This window comes from Panicum virgatum, chromosome 5K (genome assembly GCF_016808335.1).
Source record: "Panicum virgatum strain AP13 chromosome 5K, P.virgatum_v5, whole genome shotgun sequence".
Taxonomy (NCBI): Eukaryota; Viridiplantae; Streptophyta; class Magnoliopsida; order Poales; family Poaceae; genus Panicum; species Panicum virgatum.
In genome coordinates this window covers 46,851,690-46,875,498 of record NC_053140.1, presented here as the reverse complement: position 1 = coordinate 46,875,498, position 23,809 = coordinate 46,851,690, and the positions used below count along the sequence as shown (strand labels likewise).

Genomic DNA, 23,809 nt, shown 5'->3' with positions numbered 1-23,809 from the left:
TCGGGTGGAAAAGTCTGGAGTGAACCGAGCTCAACGATGAAAGATTTCGAAAATTATAATTAGCGCGTGTTTTATTTTGGTGCATTTTGGGATGTTACAAACCTACCCCACTTAAAATGAATCTCGTCCTCGAGATTCGGCTGGCTCGTAAACAAGTGGGGAAACTCACTCTTCAGAGCGTCTTCGCGTTCCAACGTCGCTTCTTCTATTCCGTGTCTGCTCCACTGAACTCTGCATATCCGTACTTCGGAGTTTCTGGTCCTCCTGGTGACAGTGTCTAGAATCTTGACCGGTATTTCCTGGTACCGCAGATCTGGTTGCAGATCTATCGCTTCAACTGGCACGTGTTCAGCTTCGGGTACCCTCAAACACCTTTATTGTGAGACGTGGAACACCGGGTGTATATCCGACATTTCTTCTGGTAGCTCTAGGCGGTATGCTACCGCTCCAACATTCTTCAGAACTCGGTATGGTCCAATGTACCGGGGGGCCAATTTCCCTTGTACCTGGAATCTTCGGGTTCCTCGAATGGGTGACACCTTGAGATACACGAAATCTTCTGGGTTGAAACTTATTTCCCGTCTTTTCTTGTCGGCGTAGCTCTTCTGTCGGGACTGGGCTGCTTTTAGCTTTTCTCTAATCTCAGCAACTCTTTCCTCTGCTTCTTTTATGAGCGCGGGCCCGACCAGGGCACATTCTCCAACTTCTGACCACATCAGCGGTGTTCTGCACTTCCTTCCATAGAGGGCCTCGAACGGTGACATGCCTAAACTTGCTTGGTACCCGTTGTTGTATGAGAACTCAGCATAGGGTAAATTTTGCTCCCAATCTTTGCCATAAGTGAGGACACACGCTCTCAGCATATCTTCCATAATCTGGTTTACCCTTTCTGTCTGGCCATCTGTCTGCGGGTGATAAGCGGGGCTAAAATCTAACTTGGTGCCCATGGCTTTATGCAAATTTTTCCAAAATCTAGAGGTGAACTGGGTCCCTCTATCTGAAACAATTCGGCTGGGCACCCCATGCAACTTCACTATGTTTTCCACATAGAGCTTGGCTAACTTCTCTCCGCCGTAGTTGGTCCGTACGGGTATGAAGTGAGCCGCTTTAGTGAGTCGGTCCACTATTACCCATATGGAGTTATGTCCTTTTTTTGGGTTCTGTGCAAGCCTACCATAAAGTCCATTCCTATTTCATCCCATTTCCAAACCGGGATGGGTAGGGGTTGCAACAATCTTGCTGGCTTTTGGTGTTCAGCTTTGACCCTTTGGCAAGTATCACAACGGGCGACAAACCGCGCAATATCCGCCTTCATCCCATTCCACCAGTATTTTTGTTTTAAGTCCATATAAATTTTGGTGGACCCGGGTTGAATGGAGTATGCCGAGTTGTGAGCTTCATTCATGATTATTTGCCTGAAGTCTCCTTTCTGGGGCACACAAATTCTATCTTTGTACCATAGGGTTCTCTTATTATCCACTCTAAAATCTGGTGCCTTATTTTCTCCAGTCTGCCTTCGGATTTCCATCAGCCCCTTGTCCGAACTTTGTGCCTTTCGGATTCTGTCTTCTAGCGTGGATTGGACGTTCAGCACTTGGCCGGAGCCTCGAGAGACAATGTGCACATTTAATCGTGACATTTCCTCTCGCAGATGATCATCTTTGGGCCCATAGGATTTCCGACTTAGGGCATCAGCTACTACGTTTGCTTTCACCGGGTGGTAATGGATTTCCAAGTTATAATCCTTAACCAATTCCAGCCATCTTCTCTGCCTCAAAGTTCAAGTCCGGCTGGGTGAAGATATACTTCAGGCTCTTATGGTCGGTATATATTTCGCACTTATTTCCAATCAAATAATGCCTCCAAATTTTAAAAGCGTGCACTACGGCTGCAAGTTCCAAGTCATGGGTCGGATAGTTCTGCTCATAAGACCTGAGCTGGCGGGAAGCATACGCAATGACTTTCCCGTCTTGCATCAGTAAACAACCCAATTCTTGTCGGGATGCATCACAATAGATGACAAAATCCCGATGAATATCCGGTAGGGTTAGTACTGGAGCGGTTGTCAGTCTTTGCTTCAATTCCTGGAAACTCCTTTCACACGACTCCGTCCAGGTGAATTTCTTCTCCTTCTTAAGTAGCTCTGTCATGGGCCGAGCTATCTTGGAAAATCCTTCAATGAATCTCCGATAATACCCCGCTAATCCGAGAAAACTTCTGTTCTCACTGACGTTAGTCGGTTGCTGCCAGTTGGAAACTGCTTCGACCTTCTCGGGATCCACTGCTACTCCTTCCGCGGTCAGAATATGACCAAGGAAGGCTACTTTCTCCAGTCAAAACTCACATTTGCTGAATTTGGCATATAGCCTATGCATTCTCAGCTTTTCCAAAACTACCCTCAGGTGCTGCTCGTGCTCCTGAATGCTCTTCGAGTAAATAAGTATGTCGTCGATGAAGATTACGACAAACTTATCTAACTCGTCCATAAACACCTTGTTCATGAGGTTCATGAAATAAGCAGGTGCATTTGTCAGTCCAAAAGACATCACTGTGAACTCAAACTGCCCGTATCGGGTGACAAAGGCTGTCTTCGGAATATCGCTTTCCCTAATCTTGAGCTGAAAATATCCGGACCTCAAATCGATCTTGGAGAAGTACTTGGCCTCTTTTAACTGATCAAAAAGATCATCGATCCTGGGGAGGGGGTACTTGTTCTTGATAGTGACTTCGTTAAGTGCCCGGTAATCAACACACAACCTCATACTTCCATCCTTCTTCTTGACGAATAGAACCGGGGCTCCCCAAGGAGACGAGCTTGGCCTGATGAAGCCAATTCGTTGTAACTCCTCTAGTTATTTCTTTAACTCTGCCAACTCGGATGCTGCCATCCTATAAGGTCTCTTGGCTATAGGGGCAGTTCCAGGGACAAGGTCAATAACAAACTGTACATCTCTATCTGGTGGCATACCGGGAAGTTCTTCGGGGAAAACATCTGGGTACTCATTCACTACTGGGACTTCTTCCAAGGATTTGGCTTCCATGCTAAATACCATTGGGTTTGATCCACTTTCCCGGGTATGACAGGTCACTCGTACTCCTTCTAGGTTTGTTAGGTGTACAACTTTATCAATACAGTCTATGAGACCATTGTGTCGGCTTAACCAATCCATTTCAAGAATCACGTCTATCCCTTCTGACTTAAGTACTACTAGGTCTGCTAAAAATTCTACCCCACTTAAGTTGATCCTTACCCGTAGACAACCCAGTTGACACCTGATGTCACCTCCGGGTGTCCGGGTTAATAGGGGTGTTTTTAGTAGTACTGTAGGTATTTTATGTTTTTCCACAAAACTTGAGGATATGAATGAGTGTGATGCTCCAGAATCAAACAGTACTGTTGCGAGGGTTGAGCTGACTAGGTACTCACCGAGTACTACGCCCTGAGCTCCTTGAGCTTCCTGTGCGTCGATGTGGTAGACGCGGGCTCGTCCAAACGACTGCTGAGGCTGCCTCACCTGCTGGCTATTGTTGTTGGTGTTGTTACTGCCGCGGATGGGTACTCGGTTGGCACCCGTCAGAACTGACTTGGGTCCGTTCACTGTGTTGGAAAAGGCCGACGTAGCTGGCCTGTTCTTGGCATAGGGGCAGTCGGCGATGAAATGTCTCGTCTCTCGGCAGTTGAAGCAGGCCCTCACATTGCTGTTATTGGTGGTGACCTGGCTTGCATTACTCTGCGGGGCCCTCATGGTGTTATGGCTTCTGGGCTGGGCGTTAGGGGCCCGTGGTCCTGTCACTTGAGAGTGAGTTCGGTACCGCATTGGGGCTTGAGACCTTGGTGCGTTGTAGCTGAAGCTTCTGGGCTTCTGGAAACGATTCTGCTGGCGAGACTTGCTCTCCAGGAACTTCCGCTTGTTATCCTTCCTTTCATCAATCTTGGCCTTCTCTGTGAGGATTGTCTTGTTCATCAGAGTGTTGAATCAGGATAGATCTGAGGGGTGAGCAGGGTCCTGAGTTCTGGGTTTAGTCCCTTCTTGAACATATCCTGCCTCTTCTCGTCGTCGTTTACTTCTTCTGGTGCATAGCGAGCCAGCTCCATAAACTGGTGAGTATACTCTTCCACTGACATACTCCCTTGCTGAAGTGCGCGGAATTCATCTGCCTTGCGCTTCATGGTGGCCGAGGGGATATGGTAGCGGCGGAACTCCTTCACGAATTCATTCCAAGTGATGGTGGAGGCATCCTTGGCAGCAGGGCAGTAATTCTCCCACCAGGCTAAGGCAGACCTGATGAGTTGGTGGGCTGCTAGAAGAACTTTTTCCCGATCCTGGCACTCAAACGGCTCAAGCTTCCTTTGGATCACACGGAGCCAATCATCTGTATCCAAGGGGTTGCTGGATCCGGCAAAAGTGGGCGGCTTGGCCCTCAGAAAAGCCGTAAGCTTGTCATTAAAGGTCTGCTCTCGTGGCCGCTTGTTTACGAGAGCATTGGCCAGTGTCTCCAGTATGAGAGTCTGGTTGTGGATTATCTGTGCCAGGTCCGTGAAGGGTGGTGGTGGTGGCGGTAGTGGCGCATCATCATTTTCTCCTCTGCCCTGGCTCACTTCTTGTTCTACGGGCGGAGGGTTTTGCTCAAGAGGCTGTGCTCCTGCATCAGCGGCTGGAGGGATCCGGTTGCAGGAGACCCTCGTGACGCTTCGGGAAGCCATCTGTAATTTGGGTAGAGTTTTTGTGAGATTGGAATTTAAGTGATGTTTAAATTGTTTAAATCGTATTTTTGAAAAGGCAGAATCTACCTTCTGCCGATAAGCACACAATTAACAAGCACACAATAAACCAAGCAACAAGCACAAACAACTTCATTACTGCAAGGGAGGGTACAACACGGGCATGGCCAAACACGTTCGGGTACACAACTTCAAAAGAAAGGGGCACAAATCTTCTTCGGACCACACGGCTTTATCCCTTGACGATTGCTAGCACTTCAGGCAAACTCATTGGCTTGAGTGGGTTCTTCCCTTGGAAGGGAACTCACGTCTTCCAGGGGAACGAGTGGTCCTTACTCGCCGTCCTCTAGATCTCTGTTTTCCCGGGGTCGCGTAGCGGCTTCTCTTGCGGCGGCGGCCGTAGGCCTTCCAGGGTTCTCGGGTGGGGCTTGTGGGTTCCCAAAGAGTGGTCCCCATCCTATGACGGGCGTTCCGAGCAGAACATGGTCTTCTCCTATTGCCGAGACTGGGGTTCCACTTCTAGCCCATTCCTGCATACGCCGATCCCGGGCTTGCCTGAGGCTCTCCTGAGCAACTGCTTCACTGCTGACCGCGGCTGCGGCTCTTGCCTCGGCTTGGACTGCTCGGATCTGTTTCAGTCTTGCCGCGAGCTCTGCTTGCTCAGCTCGATAGGTCTGTTCCCTCAGCAGGTTGGCTTGCTCGTCAAAGAGCTGATCCATGGAGGCTAGGTAGTTAGCCACTTGGTACAGGTCTTCTTCATGGCGGCGCCGTTCCAGACTTCTCATGCGTGCTTCCCAAACTGGGGTTCTGATGGCCGGCGGAAAGAATCTCATTGGTGTGGGGGCGAGGTGTCTTTCGAAAATCCGGCACAGGTAACGGAGTGCTTTTCTGATGGCCAAAAGGTAGGTGTCTTGGTGCCTAAACCCTGTAGCGGTCACTCGCCATGACTGGATGTCGGGGTAGCGATCACTTCTGGCGATGACTATGATCACCCTGCAGCGGAGTGCCATGATGCTCGTACTCTCTGCTGTAGTACCTTGGGCGTTCCGCGACGACAAGGTTTTCCAGGGCGTTGATCAACAGGCTGGGAGAGCCAGGTGCAGCTTGGCAGTCGCCCTGAGTCCATCCTTCATCAGCCATCTGAAAACAAAGATAGGGTGAAGATCTTGCACAATTATTTGAGGTACACAAAATGGGTAGATGATATTTATTATGGCAACATGGTGGAATACAGACTTTATGGGTACACGATTATTAGAGCAGAGGTTCTAGCTTAGGGGCTACTCCTATCATGGGGACTCTTCCTCAATCCTAAGGGGGCGCTTCTTCAGTGGGAGATACTGTTCCATCATGTCATCTTCGGTCTGAGTACCTTTGTCCCAGTGGGTTTCTTCGGGTTCTTCTTCGGTCTGAATGCCTACATCCCATTGAGCCTCTTCGGGTTCTTCTTCTTCTTCTTCCTCTATCCATCCACATATTCCTCTGCGAGCCTCGTACTCTCGCATTCGGGCTTGGAGAGCGGCTAGGGAATTCTCGGCGCGTGTGGCTCTTGCCTGTTGTTCTTCCAGTTCTGCCTCACGCTCTTGCATTTGGATTTGGAGAGCGGCTAGGGAATACTCGGCGTGTACGACCCTCGTCCGTTGTTCATCCAGCTCTTGGGTTGCCTTCTCTGCTCTGTGGACTTGTTGCTTTAGTTGTGCCGCTTGTTCGCGGTAGAGCTCATCCAGGCCGGTGAGATAGATGGATAGGTGAGAGATCGTGTCTTCTAGGTCTTCTTCTCTTCCAAGTCCGCTCATCCGGGCAATCCATGTGCGTCCTCTTCCTTCAGTTGGCGGGAAAAATCCCATAGGAGTCCGCTGGAGGTGATGCCTGTAGATCGCGCGTATACGTCGCAGGGCTTTGCGGGCGGCTTTTCGATAGGTGTCCGGGAAGCGAAAACCAATGGTGGAGATAAACCAAGGGTCCACATCTCGGTAGCGGGTGCTCCTTGCCACGAAGATCATCAGGTCACACCGAAGAGTGTCTTTGGAATCGTACTCCCGGTAGAGGAACTCTGGTGGGTCCACAACTCCGATGCGCTCCAGGCTGAGTATCAACAACTTAGGAAGGCCGGGCTCTGCGTGACAGATTCCGCCGATCCATCCATTGTCAGCCATCTGGAACAGGGCAAGAACCAGTGGTGAGTGTTTGTGTGAAGAAAGGGTTAAGGAATAATCCTAGTGTGAAAGGGCCTAAGACAGGGTTTCGCTCCTAGGGTCACGTCCTACGGCCAACCTACGCATTCTAGTAGCGATTAACGTCCAAGCAAAATCAGACATTAATCTAGGTGGTCAAGGAATGGTTATAACAAATCAAGGGTGGCTATCCAACCGTGTTTTCATGCAAGCAAAACATATGCAATTTTATAAAGCAGGCCATTGGGTTGTGTTTATAAAAACTAGGACAGAAACATGCATCAAAGGATGGGATTGAACTTGCCGTCTTCGTAGCCTTCGGGGAGGTCCTGTCCTTCGGGTTCGGGGTCGCGGAACTGGTCCTCGTTCACCTGCTCGCAGTACTGCTCGTTGACGAACTCTCCTTCGCTCACACCGAGGTCTACGACGTAAACAAACAAGCACACAATCAAGACACAGAAAATAAAGATTTATCGTTGAGCTCGAATCGGAAACACATAAAATATGGAGCACGGAGTAATATTTTCGAGTGGTTTCTGAATGGCATGGCCGAAACTAAGTTAAGAGAGGCGTGGTAAAGTTTCGGGTTGATCAGAGTTGTTTTGGCGCATGAAATGATAGGTTTTATAAAGGTTCAGGGGCTAGATCAGGAATCAGGGACCTAGTTATAATTATTTTCGAGGAGGCAGGGGCCTGTTTGTAATTTCTAGAAATATCTGGACTATTTTAGAAGGGTCAAGGGTTTATTTAGAATTATGTCTGTATAAGGAAGGGGTTTATTTTGAAATAGGATAAAGGGCAGGGTTTTCTTTGCAAAGTGGCAAAAGGTGGGAGGTTTCTTTACTAAATTGGCTGGAGGGGAGGGGGTTTTGGGCTAAATGGCCCTTTCTTCCTCCTCTCTCCACGGAAAAACAGGGGAGGCGGCCAGGGGGCGTCGGCGGCGCTCGGCCGGCGGCCCTGGGCCTCAGGGACGGCCGGAGTGATGGGGAAAAGGGGGAGGGCGATGTGGGAGGTCGATCCCCTCCCTCGATTTGAGGAAATGGTGGCCCGTGCTGTGAGCGTGCCGAGGCGAGCACAGGTGACGCAACGCCTCGGGCAGACGGTGCTGTGCGAGCGTCAATGGTGGTGGCGTGTTGGCGTGCGGATGGCGAGGCGATGCGACGCTTCGGGCTGGCGGCGACCTTCGCAGGCAGTGCTGTGCCGAGGTCGCCGGTGCTGTGCGCGTGCGGCTTGGCACGGCCGTGCGTGCGGGCGGCCGGCGTGCGGCTCGGCGCTTCGTGACGCGGCCGGAGAGAGATTCGCGCCGGAAACGCGGTGCGCGGTCGGCCACGCGCGGCGCCGGGCATGCGTGCGTGGTCGGGCGCGACGCGCGGGTCAAGGGTGAACAGGGGGGTTGGATACGGATGTCGGGGTCGGGTCATTCGGGAATCGGGAGATCGGGCGGAAAAGTCTGGAGTGAACCGAGCTCAACGATGAAAGATTTCGAAAATTATAATTAGCGCGTGTTTTATTTTGGTGCATTTTGGGATGTTACAGCTTAGGATTCTATGCTAGCTAGCATGTCATCATTGTACATATTTATGGTTGATAGTTGATACATCAGCGTGCATGAGCTAAAACCTGCAGTTCAATTTATCAACACTTAGTTTGAGGTACGTGTTTGATGGTCATGACCTTACATTGACAGTGTTTTCTAGATTGATCAACCTGGACTGTGAGGTGGTGACTGTACCTACCCTAGAAAACTTTCTTTGTTATACAGAGTACTAATGCATTTCTTTTCTGTTCACTGTCGTCTTAAATTTCATGATAAATTGTATGTAAGAGAAAAACTTACACATCTTGAGCTCAACTAATGTTTTTCGTACCAACTTATCATTGTTGATTTACGGCATCAGCGTGTAATATATTGAAGCCTTATACTTTTTTATTTACTATATTGATTTACAGCATACAAAAGGATCCAGCTCAGCGGATGTCTGCTTCAGAACTCATGGTCAGCATTGCCTTTTGACTGATTAAGTTTCTAAGGAATCTTTCTGTTAAATTGTATTTTGAGCAAATTGTGCTGAATTTTCATTTATGTTCTCGCAGAACCACCCTTTCTTGAAGAAGTTCGAGGATAAGGATCTAGACCTGCGGGCTCTTGTGGAGACCCTGGAACCTCCAATGAATATACCCGAGTAACCCTGTCGTCCCCTTCGGCAGCAGGCATCAGCACATATTCTCCTGAACTGCAACATCCACATGAACATGCCAGAACACCATCGTGTGGTCCAAATCCCTATTGACAGTTGATCACAGGAATATAGAGGGAATCGTGCTTTGTTCCTTCTTGTCGCCATTATTGTAGGCTTTGTAGCTATTGTTGCGACGGTCGTGTTTTACCTTGTGAGTATGAGTAAGGGATGAGTTGAAATATTCACAGCATGCTTGCCAATATGCTGCGAGGACTGCACCGCCTTTTACCGCAATTTGACCTCAAAACGTCATTTATGGGTATACTCCGTAGGATTGAATAGAGTAAACTTAAGCTGCAAATTTCAAAATTACAATTTTGAAGTGGGAATTCAGCTTCCGAGTTACAAATGCAGAGACCTGCGGACTAAAAGAATAAAGCAACAGAGATCCACATAACGGAACACATTTAAATTTCAGACTACTACTGCCGACTATTTGTATTGTAGTGTTGGTACTCGACTGTTCGAGGGTCACAATTCATAAAAAGATTTATTCAAAAAAAATTCTACACAGACAAAAAAAAACTGAATATCACACATTTGACAATATCATTTCAAAACGATAAGGATTGAAAACAGTAAGCTAAGCCTGGCATTGGCATCCACCTTTAGAATTTGGACTCTTAAGATCAAGACTGATTTCCGATTTAGAATCACAATCGAGATCCCCAACATAGCCCCATAACAACAGAAATCTACTTTATTCACTGAAGCAACAAAGATTCACATCCCGAAACACATTCAGATTCAGACTCCAGACGCAAAAGTCCCGCATCGATCTCTACACTTGGTCACGCGACCCGCGTCAGTAGTAGCACAACTCGATCATCGCGTCGTCGAAGGCGTCCTCGGCGCCCCGGACCTCGTCCTCGAGGTAGTACATCTTGACCTCGTCGTGCTTGAACTTGCGCCTGGCCCTGCCGGACCCGGCCTCCCCCTTGCCGATCAGGGCCTTGTACGCGCGCCCCACGGCGGGCTTGGAGTGGTTGGTGGGCTTGCGCGGCGCCCTGACGAAGCCGCCGTTGGCCGCCGCCGCGCCGTCGACCTGCACCGCGCGCGTGCGGACATTGCCCTCCGGGTCGACCTGGCTGCGGTCGACGGCGAACACCCACCCGTGCTGGCGGCCCTTGCGACGCATCGTGCTCGTTTCGCTTGGTTGCTGCGGGAGGATTGGTGTGTGCGGCGGCATTGGGGGCGGCCTGTGAGATTTATATGCCGGGAGACGGGGGAGTCTCGCAGTGCGCGGCCGGGCCGGTTCGGGTCGGAGTCGGCAACTTGGCGTCCAAGTCTCGGACGGTTTGTGCCGAACTGCCGAGCACCGACGTTGGCGAACGAACGAGGCTGCTAGAGCTGGGCCTTTGGAAGTACTGGGCCAGGCCGAGGTGAAAGAAATTGGCCCACGGAAACAGTGCTTGCTAAGCCGAAGACAGGCCACTACCCTCTATCTACAAAATGTTTTTGTTTGCAACTACAACTATGGTAGCTGTTTCATGATGCCGAGGGAACTGATTATCCACGTCTACATCCGTAAGTTATCCATCTTCAATTAATCCATCCCCAAATGAGTGGATAATTGTCTAACGAGTATGAATAACCCAATGGGTAGGCAATATACTTGTAAGTTCCCACGTTAAGAGCCGGACCCTAAAAATAAAACACCGCGTTAACACTATAAAATTTTATCGAAATTGATTGAAATTTGTTGGAGATGACTGTGTCCTGAGTAGAAACTATTTTGTTTAAACATTGATCTGGGTATTAGTTAACTTAATGACCTACTTAGAAAGACTGAGCTTAAGCTTGATTTGAGAAGTTGTATCTCATAATCTACTAGAAGGTCCCAGGACTGTGATGTCAAATCTATAACTTGTATATTAGTTTTTTTTCGACACGAGGTATCACCCCATTTCCATTTCACGAAAAACGGAAATACAAGAGTATTCAGCAGAAGTAGCACCAGAAAGTAGAAGGGGGTGGGAGCATAGAAGGGGGAAGGAGGTGGCGGTCATCCAGCCTGCTTCAGGGAGGAGCCCGCCTAGAATTTAAACCCAGGATTCCCAGGTTGCATCCCCAGAATTATTATAGACCAGTCTTCTTCAAAGCGTTAAAGCAAAGACATGAGATTGTCCTAAGTCCAGAAACACGAAAGCTTCATATGCCGACTTCCAGCTCAACCGGTTAACGTGTCGTCTTCTTCTTCATCGTCTGAAGGAGCAGGGAGCAGCCTCATCGCTGGTCTGGAGCCCGGTTGAGTCGCCAGCACCCTTTGAGCACATGCCAGCAGCTTTTGCACGCCATCAAAGATCTTCTCTTGCGTCGCCTCGTTGTACAAACCTGCCCAGAAAGTCAGAAAAGAGCAGGCGTAGATTATAATCTCAGATGTATTTTTGAGCAGGCGTAGATTATAATCACCGTCTCGATCGATCTAGATCTAGATCTAGAATGAGGATTCTTGCACTTGTATATTAGTTTTGAAATGCAGCAATTAATAGAAAGTGGTAAAAACTGGAGCGCAGGTCAGAGCCAGCTTGTGTGCTTGGGAAGGGCTTAGTAGCATTTTCCTGATCCCATTCCTGGAACCGGAACGTTTCCGGAACTAGAAACAGCACTTTTTATGAAGGATTTTTACACTATTTTTTTCTCGGAACTGGAACGTTCCCGTTCCGAAACGAGGAACATGGAAAGAGGAACGTGGCCACATTCCACGTTCCCGGCTTCTACGGGGAAGGTTGATTCTGAAAATTAAAGGAGAAAGATCTTGATAGCCACAAAGTCATGATCCTAGACGACGGTCAGTAAGCCCCTCACTTATGAGGCAAAAAAAATGTCTATATTTGCTTCTCTTCCACTTTAACACTGTTCATGATGTTACATAAAAAAAACACTGTCCGTGATGTATCACGTGGAAGCAGAGCATGACGCTCCAGCAAAACTGCTAGAGGACAGTTACGTTCATCCCTATTTATCCAAGCTCGTATATATACGAGTATACCATGGATCAGATTATACGTTCATCCCTATTTATCCAAGCTCGTATATATACGAGTAAGTAGCAAATGCAAGAGAAGCATTTGGGAGTTTAGACGCCCTTGCACCATATTCGATTGCGTTTGGGAGTTTAGAAATGTGCTCCTGACAACAGATTGTTGGCATAGATACTATACAAGATTTCGCCTCAAAAAAATACTATACAAGACAAGACAAGCTCCCTTGCATGTGTGAGTATCTTGTTGTTACTACAAGTTTAGTGGTCAATCTGAACCCAAACGAAAAAGTGCATGTCGCAACATTTTATTTGTTTAGCTAAAAAAATTATGGTGCGCAAAGCACACATCGAGGGTAATTGCGCCCACATAGAATCTGAGAAAAATATTGCCGGCACCCCTCTGGCTCTTTTCTTGCAAAAAGTTGGTATTTCAATAATTATTTATGGGATCACTTTTCCCTATAGTTTTTCACTTTTATCTTTTTGCGCATTTTTGTAAAAAGAAAGTTACTGTTGTTCTTAATTTGTGGATAAAATAATACTTTTGTCCGGTCATCCGTCAGTATTTATGTTGAAGTTGTGAGGGGAAATGTTAGCTTTGTGTTGACATTTTTGGGGTACAGGGGCAGGAGGAGAAGAGGTGGTGGGCATTGGAACAGGGTGGTGAAGCTAGAAAACTAGGATGAGGGTTGAGGTTAATGAAAATGCTGAAGTATTGTGCCTTTTCAAACTATCATGTGAATCCAAGAATCTATTTCTTTTGCCAAAGCATCACATGTTATTATTTCGATATTGCTTTGGGATGAAAAATGCTTGATGTCTTCTTGAATGACACTCCCATCTAACAGTCCCTTACGGCCTTACCTCTGCATATGCAGTTGCCGACGTGCTGTTTAACCGAACTGTGGAGAGTGAAAGGAAAACGAAAACTTGGCATGAGCACATGGTATTTCACCACCTTTTCTTGAGATGCTACCACCCATTTTCAGTTGCTATGACTGTGTTGCCAGTCCATGATCTATTAATCTCAATTCTCAACTCTGAAGGTTCTGTTTGAGTCTGACGCTGCAATGCATAGCCAATCTGGAAGAGAGGGAGACACAGCGGATTCATTCATCGAGGGAGTTGGAAGAAGACAGCGGATTCATCACGTTCCTCGGAGACGAGCTCCAGCTTTTTTAGATAAAGGATAGAGTGTGTATCCGGCTTCATTCATCTCAAGAGACGAAATCAGGCCAACTTATTACCAGACTCGAGTTCTCATCATGGCACAAGCGCAATAGACTCCTCGACCACAAGTCGTAGCACCAATCAAACGAGCTCCAGCTGACGCACGATTCCTCGGAGGTCGCGGCTGGAGTGGCAGGGGGATCCATATGTCGAAGACGAATAGTTCTCGAGGAATCGAGGAAGCTATGGGACCTGTCCAACGACATCGAGGACAGCGTCGCCTAGTTCGTCCGCCTCATGAAAGGCACGCCGGCCGCCGCATGGGTTCCGTAGATTCGCCGGCGGCCGCGGCCGACAAGATCATGGATTTGACAGCGAGGGCCGTGCTCCGCCACCCAGGCAGATCGATGGGTTCAGGTCACGGCGCGAGGAAGTGGCGGCGGCCTCAGCCCCGGCAGCGGCTTGCGTGTGCATCTCCGGCGGTCTGCCCGAAGCCGGCCGGCCGGCCGCCTCCTTGCTAAGGCGGCAAGGCCCATGACCATGTGGACGCTTTGCCCAGAGCTAATGAAGCGGTGAGGCCTGCGGCTTCGTCGATTGGCGGACATTCGCCGCCGAGGCTGAGCTCCGCCGCCGTGCCGTCCGGCCTCCGGTGGGGCGCCGCCCCAGCTCTCGCGCGCGCTGACAGGCCACTGGCGAGGATGACCGAGTCCCGGGCTTTTGAAATCACGCATGATCTGGACCGTACGAGTTCGATCCGACGGCTCGAAGGACCCAGGGGCGGACGGTATTTGAAATACCGTCCACCCCCGGTCGGCATTTGGTTCCCCGTCCGTCCGTCTCCCCGTGGCCGTCGCCGCGACGCCGCCTCCACTGCGTGCCGTGCCTCGCCGGAGCGCCGCCCGCGCACTGGGGACCGGAGAGCCGCGCGCTATCATCACCGTCGTCCACGACTCCACGGGGGAGGAGGCCGCTGGCGAAAGGTACGCCGTGGCGCCGAACGGGGTCACGCGCATCGGCGGCGGCGGCGGCGGCAAGCAGATGGGAGGTGAAGCCGCCGTGGTGCCGTGCCACCCAATGGCGTACCCGTACATGGTCTGGTCGGCCGGCGCGGAGGCGCTCCGCGTCGAGCTGCTGACGACGGCAGCTCAGGGAGAGGGCACGCTCGGCGGCGGCGGCCGGCGCGGGCGCGACCGCGATCGCGATGCCCCACGGAGACACGACGACGGACTGGGACGATTGATCCTTCCGGACGCTCAACTACGTGCTGTTTGGCTGCCGGTGGCAGACTGGCAGCCGCGCTCCGTCGTAGGGCAGGTAACAGGATGGAGGAGTGCTTAATAAAAGAGAGTAGCAGCAGCCTGCTTATGAAGTTTGTACGGAGTACATGTGTTTCATCTGATGATCATCAAGAAGACAGTCTCAAGTAAGACGTTCGTGACAAACAAATAATTATCCAACAATCATCTGCTTCAGATGTGCTTAAGTTCTTCATGAATGACACTCACTGCCTTAGAGCTGCATTTGGCGAATCATCAATGCTCGAAATTCCGATTTGCGGCAGCAAGAGATTGGTCCCGTGATTTGCAGCGACAAGAGGTCCTTCACGTGGGGAGAGAGCTCAATGCGGCAGCAGCAGAAACGACACGGCACCGTCGCGCCAAGTCCTCAACCTTTCATGCGAGGAGATAGCTCGATGTGGCAGCCGCCGACAGGGTACCGTCACTCGGCGTCGAAGTTGAGCTTGGGGAAGATATGATTGGCGGAGTAGCGAGGGCCGCAGGCTAGACGGTCGTGGCGCCGCCGGGCTTGTCAGCTGCCTTCCTTCTCGCCCTGCCGGCCTGCTTCACGAAGGATGCGGCGGAGTGCAGCGGCAACGAACGACAAGGGCTGCGGCGGCCGAGCTCGATGCCAGGGACGGGAATAGCCCGCGCCCACTGAGGACGCCGCGCCGTCGGTGCCCAACCGGCACGCTGCGGTGCCAAGCCGGGCCAGAGAGAGGTTGAGGAAGAGGATAGTTGATTTGCAGAGGCAATTTGGATAAGCTGTTTGGTACCCCCACTCTATAGAAAGCGTTTTATATTTTACCTAATCTGTTTACCTCTTCATTTAGCTAAAAAATTTAACTAATCTGTTGGAGTTGCTCTACCTCTGCATATGCAGTTGCCTGCACATGTACAGTTGCAGCTGCCGTTTAACCGAACTGTGGAGAGTGAAGGAAAACCAAAACTTAGCTTGAGCACATGGTATTCACCACCCATTTTCACTTGCTATAGATGATTGGTGTTGCCAGTCCATGATTTGTTAACCTCAAATCTGAAGGTTCTGCGTGACGTGACCTGGCCTGATGTAATCGCAGCAAGTGTTGAGTTGACATCCTCAGATCGATCATCGGCCCCAATGTAAGGCTGAACATCGCTTTTTTTTTACTTGGTTTCTACTTTCTAGTGAAAATAGGAGTGTCTGATGACGCGGCAATGCGAAGCCTATCTGAACTCTGAACTACGAGCGTTGGAACACTCAGCCTATCAGTTATCACGCCCTCGATCCATCGGGCACCGTGACCCTGCGTTGCAGGCTTGGAGCAGGAGGCAGCCGGGTGCCGGCGGCGGAGGCGGCGACGTGGTTCACCGGCGACCGCGAGCATCTCCGGTCCGCCGAAGCCGGCCACCGGCTGGCCATTTCCTTCCCCGCTGCGCAAGGCCACGAACGCTTTGCCCAGAGCTAAAGGGACGCGCTTCTCCTCAACGATGAAGCGGCGAGGCCTCCTGCGTCGTCGATCGGCTGACATTCGCGCGCCGAGGCTGAGCACAGCCGCCGTGCCGTCGCGCCTCCGGTGTAGCACCACCGCAGCTCCCGCACGCTGGCAGGCCAGTGGGGATGACGACCGACTCCCTGCCTGCGCAAACCTCGTATGATCTGGACCGCACGCACTCGATCCAACGGACGGCAGGGACCCAGCGGTCTGCATTTGGTCTACCGTCCGCCCCTGGTCGGCGCAGCGGCGCTACATCCGCTGCGTGTCGTGGCCGGCCGGAGCTCCGCCGCGCCGAGAGCTGCCAGTCTGGGAGACTGGGAAGAGTTCCCGTGCCCTATATAGCTTGGCCACGATCGCGAGAGACGAGAGACGAGAGCCTCCGGAGGCGATGGGCGCCGTCCTCCCGAAGCTCGCCGCCGCCCTGCTGCAGCTGGAAGAGGGAGAGAGAAGCAGATTCATCGAGGGAGCAGGAAGACGGAGTGGCATCGTTGTCAGATGATTCGATTCTCCTGCAGGTCGCGACGGAGTGGCAAAGAGGATGTTCGCATGTCAGGGACCTGGCCTACGACTACACATTGAGGCAGCGTCGTTCACGTCACGGATTTGCCGACATGATCGTGGATTCGACAGCGAGGCCGAGCTCGGCACAGACTCGCCAGTCAGATCGACCGGTGGAGAATTGGCGATGCGGTTCGAGCCGGCGACTGCGTGCATCTCCGGCCTGCCGAAGCGGTCAGCCGGCTTGCCATCTCCTTGCCTGGGGGCCGGCGGGGACGACATGTACGCTTTGTCCAGAGGTCATCGGGCGAGCTTCTCTTGAGGAGTGATGCGGCGAGGCCTCTGGCATTGTTGATCGGCGGGCACTCGCCACCAAGGCTGAGCGCTACCGCCGCCGCGGGCCACGCCGCTCGGCCTCCAGCATCGCGCCGCGCGCTGCAGATGATTGACGAGAACGACAGATCGAATCCCTGGCTGTTGATCTGGACCACACATGCTCTATCCAACGGCTGCCAGGACCCCGGGGCGGACGGTATTTGAAATACCGTCCGCCCCCGGTCGGCATTTGGTTCACCGTCCGCCCCTGGTCGTTGCCGCGACGCCGCCTCCGCTGCGTGCCGTGGCTTGCCGGAGTGCCGCCGCACCGGCCTGCCAGTCTCGGATGATTTCCCGTGTCCTGCTCCTGTATCGCTTCGCTGCGACCACGACTCTGCGAGAGATGAGAGCCTCCAGGGGACGTGGTCACCAGCTCCCTGTCGCCGGGCGTGCCACGACGTCGTCGGCGACGCCGACCTGGTTCTTCTGGAAGAGTCTCCACTCTCCACCGGCGGCTCCGATGTGGAGGATTAGCTCGTGCGCGATGCCCGCGAGGTGTGGGCCGCCACCAGCAATGGGAGCACAGTCTGCACAGACAGGTCGTCCCCATCCAGCTTCGGCGAGCTGCACTGGATACGCCATGACAAAGTCCACCCGGTTGTTCCCGGCGTAGGCAGTCGATACGCACAGCTCACCTGGGTGCCATGACGACACGTGCGGACGTGCCGCAGGTGTGCGCACCCCGGGAACATGCACGTTCGCCTTCGTCCTCGCCACACCCTCGCCTCCATTCGTTCGCCCACTTCACTAAATCGCTAGGCATGGCATGTCGCAGGCGGCTGCGCACCAGGTGCTCGCTGTTTTGCCTACGAGGGACCAATGCTCAGGAATATGCATGGGCATACCATTGTGCCATAACCAAGATCTTTCTCAAGCACACAAGATCTTTCTCCAGAACCAAGGAATCTGTGGACAAAAAGGTACTTTTGGGCTGAATTTGTACATTTAAAAAAGAATTGATTCCCTAAAAGATGGGATCGACCAGTAAATAGAAAATTACTGATATTTCATCCTTGTGAGATTGTCAATTTTGTACCAAAGGTGTATTTTGAGTATACTGAATTAGTATAGCTATCCTTCCTATGGCACATCAATCCGAAAAGGATCCCTTCGAAAACTGAATTGCTAAATCTAATCTATGGTAAAAGGTTAAAAAAAATTGTGTTGAAGAAAACTGAAAATAGTTCTGGCTGAATTGGTTTGTGTTGTTTGGTTGCTAAAATGCTATATGTATGTGTTCTGTAGGATTGGATTCCTGTCATCTTGGGGATGAAGTTACAAAGACTCAGCTTAAGATTGATTCGAAAGGTTCGATATCTCATATCTACCAGAAGGTCCCAAGACTATGATGTCAAAACTGTAACTTGTATACTAGTTTTGAAATGCAGTGACATAAAGGGGTAAAAACTGGAGCGCAGGTCAGCGCCAGCTTGTGTACTTGGAAAGGGTGATTCTGGAAATGAAAAGAGAAAGATCTTGGTTCTGGATGAGGCAACTTCCTCTGTGGATCCAACAACCGACAGTTTGATTCAGGAAATCTTAAAACTTAGATTTGCCGAATGGATTACAATAGCGCATCGTATCACATCAGTTCTTGATAGTCACAAAGTTTTGCTACTAGACAACGGTTAGTAAGCCCCTCACCTACGAGCCAAAAAGAATGTCTATATTTATTTCTCTTCCCACTTTAGCACTGTCCATGATGTCACATAAAAACAATGTTCATGATGCAAAACAGGTGAAATCACAGATCATGGAGCACCAACAAAACTGCTAGAGGACAGTTCATCCATATTTGCCAAGCTCGTATTATGAGTAAATGCAAGAAATATAAACAGTTAAATTAATACTTTTATAGATGCCCTTGCACCATACTCCACTGCGTATGGCGGTATGGGGGTTTAGAAATGTGTTCCTGACAACAGATCGTTGGCATAGATACTATACAAGATTTCGCCTCAAAAAAATACCATACAAGACAAGACAAGCTCCCTTGCATGTGTGAGTATCTAGTTGTTACTACAAGTTTAGTGGCCTGTTACAAAGCAAGCTTTCAGAAAGTGCAAGTCACAAGTATGATGAGGTCTAGGGAGCTGATGAGGAGCCCAAACGAAACAGTGCAAGTCGCAACATTTTATTGTTTAGCTGAAAAATATGGTGCGCAATGCACACGTCAAGGGGTAATTGCGCCCACATAGAAACTGAGAAAAATATTGCAGGCGCCCCTCTGGCTCTTTTCTTGCAAGAAGTTTGTATTTGAATAATTATTTATGGCGTTACTTTTCCCTACTATATTTTTGCACATTTCTATAAAAGTTTACTATTGTTCTTAATCTATAGATAAAATAATACTTTTGCCCGGTCATCCATCAGTATTTATGTTGAATTTGTGAGGGGAAATGTTAGTTTTGCGAGGTGGTGGGCATTGTTGAACAGGGTGGTGAAGCTAGAAAACTAGGATGAGGATTGAGGTTAATGAAAATTCTGAAGTACCGTGCCTTACCTCTGCATATGCAGTTGCTTTGCTTACACACAGTTGCAGGTTCCGTTTAACCGAACTGTAGATAGTGAAAGGAAAACAAAAACTTGGCGTGAGCACATGGTATTTCACCACTTTTACTTGAGATGTTACCACCCATTTTCACTTGCTATGACTTTGTTGCCGGTCCACGATCTGTTAATCTCAACTCTGAAGGGTCTGTTTGAGTCTGAGCTGCATTGCATAGCCAATCTGAACCTCGCATGATCTAGACCGCTCATGCTCGATCCAACGGATGGTAGGACCCAGGGGGCGGACGGTATTTGAAAGGATTTGAAATGCCGTCCTCCCCCGGTCGGCAGTTGGTTCCCCGTCTGCCCCTGGTCGTCGCCGTGGCGCCGCCTCCGCCGCATGCCGTGGCTCGCCGAAGCGCCGCCGCGCCGTCCTGCCAATCTGGACGACTTCCCGTGTCCTGTTTCGCTTCGCGGCGACCGCGAGAGACAAGAGCCTCCGGGGGCGCGTGGTCACTGCCTCGCTGGTCACCAGCTCCCTGCACACCGGGCGCGAGCGCGACACGACGTCGTCGGCGACGCCGACCTGGTTCTTCTGGAAGAGTCTCCGCTCCCCACCGGCTGCACCGACGTGGAATATTAGCTCGTGCGCGAGGTCAAGGTGTGCGCCTCCACCAGCAATGGTGGGTTCGGGAGATTCGCCGGCCGACAAGATCGTGGGTTTGACGGCGAGGGCTGTGCTCCTCCACAGGCTCGCCAGGCAGATCGACGGGTTCGGGTCGCGGCTCGAGGGCAGGCGGCTTGCGCGCCGCCCGGTAAGGCCTCCGGGGTGGCGCCACCCCTAGCTCCCGCTAGCGGCCAGGCGAGTAGGCGACCCGGCGAGGACGATCGAGTTCCTGCCTGTGCAGACCCCGCGTGATCTGGATCGCACGTGCTTGATCTGACGGATGGCAGGGACTCAGGGGGCGGACGGTATTTGAAATACCGCCCGCCCCTGGTCGTGGCTCGCCGAAGCCCCGCCCGCGCGATGGGGGCCGGAGAGCCTCGCGGCATCATCATCGTCGTCCAGAGGGAGGAGGAGGAGGCCGCTGGCGCAAGGTACGCCGTGGCACCGAACGGGTCTCGCGCACTATCGGCGGCGGCGGCGGCGGCAAGCAGACGGGAGGTGAAGCGGCCGTGGTGCCGTTCCACCCGATGGCGTACCTGTACATGGTCCACAACTGCCACCGCCCAGCCGGCGCGGAGGCTCTCTGCGTCTAGCTGCCGAGAGGGCACCTGGGCACGCACGGCGGCGGCCGGTGCGGGCGCGACCGCGATCACGATAGCGATGTGCCACGCCGACACGCCCAGCGGGCTGAACTCTGAACTACGAGCATGCGAAACACTCAGACTTTCACGCTCCCAATCCATCGCCTACCTGGAGCAGGAGGCAGCCGGGTGCCGGTGAAGGCGGCAACGTGGATCGAGCCGGAGACCGCGAGCATCGCCGGTCTGCCGTAGCCGGCCGGCTGGCCACTTCCTTGCTCGGACCAATGGACGACGCTTTGTCCAATCCCAGAGCTAATCCGGCGAGCTTGCTTAATTCTCTTGCCCTTCTGTGCCGTAGATCGGCGAACATTCGCCACTGAGGCTGAGCACCGCCGCTGCGCCACTGGCCTCCAGTAGCCCAGTGCAGCGCCACGGCCGCCACCCATGCCAGTTGCCAGCACCCGCGCGCTGCCAGATGACCGGCGAGGACGACCAAGTCCCTACCTAGGCAAACCTCGCATGATCTGAACCACATGTGCTTGATCCAACGGACAGCAAGACCCAGGGGCGGACGGTATTTCAAATACCGTCCACCCCCGGTTGGCATTTGGCTTACCGTCCGCCCCTGGTCGATGACTCGGCGCTACCTCCGCTGCGTGTCGTGGCTCGTCGGAGAGTCGCCGCGTCGGCCTGCCACTCGGGGAGAAGTTCCCGTGTCCTCCGGGGGCGATGGGCGCCGTCCTCCCGAAGCTCGCCGCCCTGCTGAGGCTGGAAAAGGGAGAAAGCGGATTCATCGAGGGAGGAGGGAGCAGGAAGAAGATAAGGCGCATCGCGTTCGTCGGAGACGACCTCCAGCTGATGCACGGCTCCTTGGAGGTCGCGGCAGAGTGGGAAGAGGATTTTCGCATTTCGAGGAGTGGCAGGAATGCTGGGGGGACAGCGTCGGCCAGCTAGTTCGTCTACCTGACGAAATGCAAGCCGACGCATGGGTTTGGGAGATTAGCCGGCAAGATCGTGGACTGGGTTCGGGAGATTAGCCGGCAAGATCGTGGATTCGACGGCGAGGTCGAGCTCGGCACAGGCAAAGAAGCAAAATAAAACGGAATGGAGGGTTGAGCCTACTATTAGAAGGTTTGGAAGGCTCAACCTACTGGCAGATTTACGAGTGGCGATATGGTTTGGGCCAGCGACTGCATGCATCTCCGGTCTTCCGAAGCCGGTCAGCCGGCTTGCCATCCCCTTACTCGGGTCGTCCAGAGCTCATCGAGCGAGCTTCGCTTGAGGAGTGAAGCGGCGAGACCTCCGGCGTCGTCGTTCGGCGGGCACTCGCCACCAAGGCTGAGCGCTACCGCCACCGCGGACCACGCCGTCCGGCCTCCAGCGCCGCGCCTCGCGCTGGTGTAGACGACTAACCAGAACGAGTCCCTGTTGAAAACCTCACATGATCTGGACCACACGTGCTCCATCCAACAACGGCTGGCAGGACCCGGGGTGGACGGTATTCGGCATTTGATTTACCGTCCGCCCCTAGTGGTCGCCGCGACGGCACCTCCGCCGCGTGCCGTGGCTTGCCGGAGCACCGGGCACCGCCGCGCTGGCCCGCCAGCCTGGGACGATTTCCCGTGCCCTGCCTCACCTCACCGCGACCGCGAGCGACGAGAGCCTCCGGGGAACGTGGTCACTGGTCACCAGCTCCCTGCTCGCCGGGCGAGACACGACGTCGTCGGCGACGCCGCCGACCTGGTTCTTCTGGGAGAGTCTCCGCTCTCCGCCGGCGGCTCCGACGTGGAGGATTAGCTCGTGCGCGAGGCCGCCACTAGCCATGGGAACACAGCCACACCCTCGCCTTCCTACCTTCGCCTACTTTGCAAGGTACACGCACGCCTGATACCGATGCCATCGTCTCCGCTCGTTCGCTAGGCATGGCATGTCGCCGGTGGCTGCACACACCACAGGTGTTCGCTGCTTTGCCTGCGAGGGAAGTAATCTGAATGGGCGTACCTGATGGCCTCTACTTTGATCAGTTCCACAATACAGATAGAACATGGTTGTGACTTGTGACTTGTGACTTGTGAGTAGAGTTCACCAAACCGGTGGGAACCGGTCCGGTTTGACCGGTTACCGGTCAAACCGGTCCGGACCGGTTCCGGTTTCGGCCGGTATCCAACCGGCCAAAATTCAAAATTTAAATTTAAATTCAAAAAATGAAAAATTCCCAAAAAAATTCTAAAAATACTTCAAGGTGCGATGAATCTAATGGTGTCAAATTTTCTCAAAAATTCGTTCATTTAGTATAATTTGTGGGGATTTAAAGTTAAATCAAAAAAAAGAAAAAAAAATGGGCCGGCCCATTAAGGCCCACCAGTCAAACCAGTAAAACCGGTCGGTAAACCGGTCAAACCGGCTGGTAAACCGGTTGCACGGGAGCTTTTGAATTTGGATTTGAATTCAAACCGGTCAAACCGACCGGTAAACCGGCCGGAACCGGTTGCACGGGAGCTTTTGAATTTATTTGAATTTGTATTTGAATTCAACCGGTTTCCACCGGTTACCGGTCAAACCGGTCCGGTAAACCGCTACCGGAGGGCGGCGGTTTGACCGGACCGGTCGGTTTGGTTAACCCTGCTTGTGAGCCGTTATGGTGTACTGACCTTCGCTGCACTCAAATTTGCTGCTTCGCAGTCGCGGATCAAAGATCGGACAGAAACCAGGAATCTGTGGACAAAAAGGTACTTTTGATCTGAATTTGTGGTAACTGGTGAACATTTGTGTTAATTTTTGGGTGGTGGTTAGGTACCGTGTTGGCGAGTTAATTTGGTGCTGAAATTGTGGACAAAAAAGGTACTTTGTGCTGAATTTATGGTAAAGGATGAAGAAAAACTGCAAAAAAAGTAATTCTCGCTGAATTGGTGTGTTGCCCTCATTTTCACTAACCATGAGCAGAACATAATAGTTGCTCTGGCCACCACATCATCAGCTTTTCTCATCCTCACCAAATGTCTCCCTTCTCACCTCTCAAGCAACCACAAAAAACCAGGACCGGAAGCCATGGCTCGTGGTGCTCTACTGCTTCTTGTCTCCCTTTTCGTCAGTGCGCCGGCGGCGGCGATAGAGGAGATCAGATTGCCATCCCCGTCACTGCTCACAAGA

At 52.0% G+C, this 23,809-nt stretch overlaps 2 protein-coding genes across 2 annotated transcripts in view; one reads left to right on the top strand and one right to left on the bottom strand.

Moving 5' to 3' along the window:
* LOC120707877 (mitogen-activated protein kinase kinase 1-like) overlaps window positions 1-9,425 on the top strand; it is a 28,942-nt gene extending 19,517 nt beyond the window's left edge. Inside the window, exons 7-8 of the mRNA XM_039992933.1 lie at window positions 8,848-8,893; window positions 8,992-9,425. Of these exons, the coding sequence (XP_039848867.1) occupies window positions 8,848-8,893; window positions 8,992-9,084 (139 nt within the window). The 3' untranslated portion in view covers window positions 9,085-9,425. The remainder of the gene's footprint in view (window positions 1-8,847; window positions 8,894-8,991) is intronic.
* A 230-nt stretch (window positions 9,426-9,655) lies between these two features.
* Window positions 9,656-10,356, bottom strand: LOC120707880. The gene has a single exon (XM_039992935.1). It carries the CDS (start codon window positions 10,324-10,326, stop codon window positions 9,943-9,945), a length of 384 nt encoding a protein of 127 aa, XP_039848869.1. The 5' UTR covers window positions 10,327-10,356; the 3' UTR covers window positions 9,656-9,942.
* Window positions 10,357-23,809: the final 13,453 nt, after the last annotated feature.

Excerpts from the sequence above, each read along its gene's own strand:
- LOC120707880 (XM_039992935.1), bottom strand. The coding sequence starts at position 10,326 with ATGCCGCCGCACACACCAATCCTCCCGCAGCAACCAAGCGAAACGAGC.